Here is a 2,506-nt window from a genome sequence, read left to right as displayed (position 1 = left end):
ATGTTCAAACCTTCAACTAATTTTCAAATTTAATACTGCTGTGACATATACCATATATATATATATACATAGCAGATCTGCTATGTATCTCCCCATATTTATACTTGATCTCCTTGAACATCGAAATGTTCAAAGTTTTTAATACATTTTTATATATTTAAAAATCGTTATTAGTTATTAGCTGTACATATTTTGGTTATGAAAATATGTATATATAATATATATATATATATATTCTTCATTCGAATCTAATACCCAAAAACTTTTCGAACTCAGTAAAGTATCTTTACACTAATACTTCCATTTATTAGAAATTTTGTAGAAAAATAAAAAATATATATATTATGTTACATCATTTTTTATAATCTTTCTCCAAGTGTTTTATGATATTGTAAGTTCCTCTAAGCACCTCAACTTCAGTTTTGATAAATTTGCAAATTTTGTCAACTTCATTTTTACGAAATTCCACGCTTATATCTATAATAAACATGTTCTTATATTTAAGACAGCTAAACACTATTATTTTACATTACTTACTTCTACGTTTACATAACATTTCACCTAAATTATAAAGGCCTTGTTCCATCATTCGATTCTCTAGATCTTTCTGCATAACTACATGTTTGGATCTTTTAAGTTTTTCCTCCAATTCTTGCACCTCGTTTCTTACAACAATATAAGCACGCTGGAACAACTCCAACTCATTTTTCATTCTCAATACACGAGATGCTGCTTCTCGAGTCGTTTGCATTAATTCATTTTTCATCATTATGAATTTCTCCTCCAATCCATTATTCATATCGTTCATCTCAACGTAAGCCATAACTGAAAATATAAATTGCACAGACTTACAATATAGGAAAGTAATATAGGAATTTGAAATGTTAATCAAAGTTAACATACGGAGTGCATCCATGCCAGCAATAAAATGATCAGGTGTTTCATATACGGGATTACTTTTAATAAAATCATTCATGAAATCATCGTAAACTTCATAATCATTAACGGTTTTTTGGAATTGGGTTTTAAACATTTTTAATGCATCCATGTGAAGCTTACAGAACTTTACTTTAGCGCTTGCGCTCTCTAGATCATTTATTTCATTTGCGATGGTGACCTTAGCAGCCTCACCCTTATCCTTAACTTCCTTTAGTATTTTTGAGTATTCAACGAATTTTTCTCGTAATTTGATTTGCTGCTTACAGAGTTCTATTTCGCGATTTACATTAAGAATCTCCAGTTTCTTGCTCTCAGCAATTCTTTCCATTTGCTCCTGAAGCAATAAATTGTGCTCACGAGCGCATTTCAAGTAGAATACGTCGGGTGACTGATCAATTTCATACTCATCAGGAAGCTTCCTATGAAGGCAACAAGTAAAATATTTATATTATAATTACTACATGAAGATACTTACCGAAAATTCTTATTATTTAGTTTAGAAGCGAAATATTCGCCAACAGATTTTATGGTGTTTTTGTCAAGACAACCGATGGCATCAAGTTGATGAATAGGCTCAGTACGTGGCATTCTGCTTCGGTGAAATCAAATTGACTATATTAAATAATAATTGTGAAAATTGGGATCGCTTATAGAACAAAATATCTGAAACTCAACAACAAAATAATAGTTTGAAATGATTTTATTCATGAAATATATAACACTTACACAAAATCAAATTTTTAAATATTCAAGGAATATTTGATGTAATTTTTTGTAGTCACAAAAAATGAACTGATTTCTTTTAGGTAAACTTTTTTTGGGCGGGTAACATACATATTAATTTTACTCTTCACGAAACTCTAATAACAATAACACGTTATGATTAATTTACTTATTTTTTAAATTAAGAATTACATTATGTACTGTTTACAGTATAATATATTAACTTACAGTCTACTAATATTATGTTCACTAAGAGATCAGACGAAGAGTTACTCTTGTGTTACTCGGCTCTACTGTTACTAATATGTTGTGATCTAATTCCACATATATATTTGTATGACGCAATCCTCTACAAATTGATTCGACTATCACACCCGAAAAAATCACGAACTATAATCATTTTTTCTCGATGTTATGCAGCGAATGTACATTCACCCACAGTGTTTGCTTGGTCATGTCGGGAGTAAGAAAAACTATGGTTCAGCGGAAAAACTGTTTGAACGGCACTTAAGAGAGAAAACGTACGATAATACCAGGTTTGGTTTTTGGCGGTGTGATTCGAACTAGAAAACACTTATAGCACCTGCTGTACACGATTAGCGAGGGCTTACATACGGCAGGACGTTTCAAATGTGACATTTTCAATTCATGGCATTTGGAAGAACTATTAAACTTAACTAATGTTTGTATATATATTTAGTGATATATATTTGGCGACATACTTGACAACAATATAATTTACAGAAACAAAAAAAGTATTGAAATTATTTAACTCTTGTTATTATCTTTATTTCGATTTACCATTGTCTATTTTAATACCTTTAAAGTTTGACTTTGTTAACTT

General features: G+C 30.0%; 1 protein-coding gene across 1 annotated transcript; it reads right to left on the bottom strand.

Annotated features, from left to right (window-relative positions):
* Window positions 1-286: 286 nt before the first annotated feature.
* On the bottom strand, window positions 287-1,627 carry LOC119686225. The gene is made up of 4 exons (XM_038100740.1): window positions 1,415-1,627; window positions 904-1,358; window positions 538-825; window positions 287-477 (listed from the first exon to the last, which is right to left on the bottom strand). Exons 1-4 carry the CDS (start codon window positions 1,525-1,527, stop codon window positions 353-355), a joined length of 981 nt encoding a protein of 326 aa, XP_037956668.1. The 5' UTR covers window positions 1,528-1,627; the 3' UTR covers window positions 287-352.
* Between the last annotated feature and the right edge of the window lie 879 nt (window positions 1,628-2,506).

The sequence above is a fragment of the Teleopsis dalmanni genome, chromosome 2 (genome assembly GCF_002237135.1).
Source record: "Teleopsis dalmanni isolate 2A chromosome 2, ASM223713v2, whole genome shotgun sequence".
Lineage (NCBI taxonomy): Eukaryota > Metazoa > Arthropoda > Insecta > Diptera > Diopsidae > Teleopsis > Teleopsis dalmanni.
The sequence above is the reverse complement of the archived record's forward strand: the minus strand, read 5'-3'. Positions and strand labels throughout refer to the sequence as shown.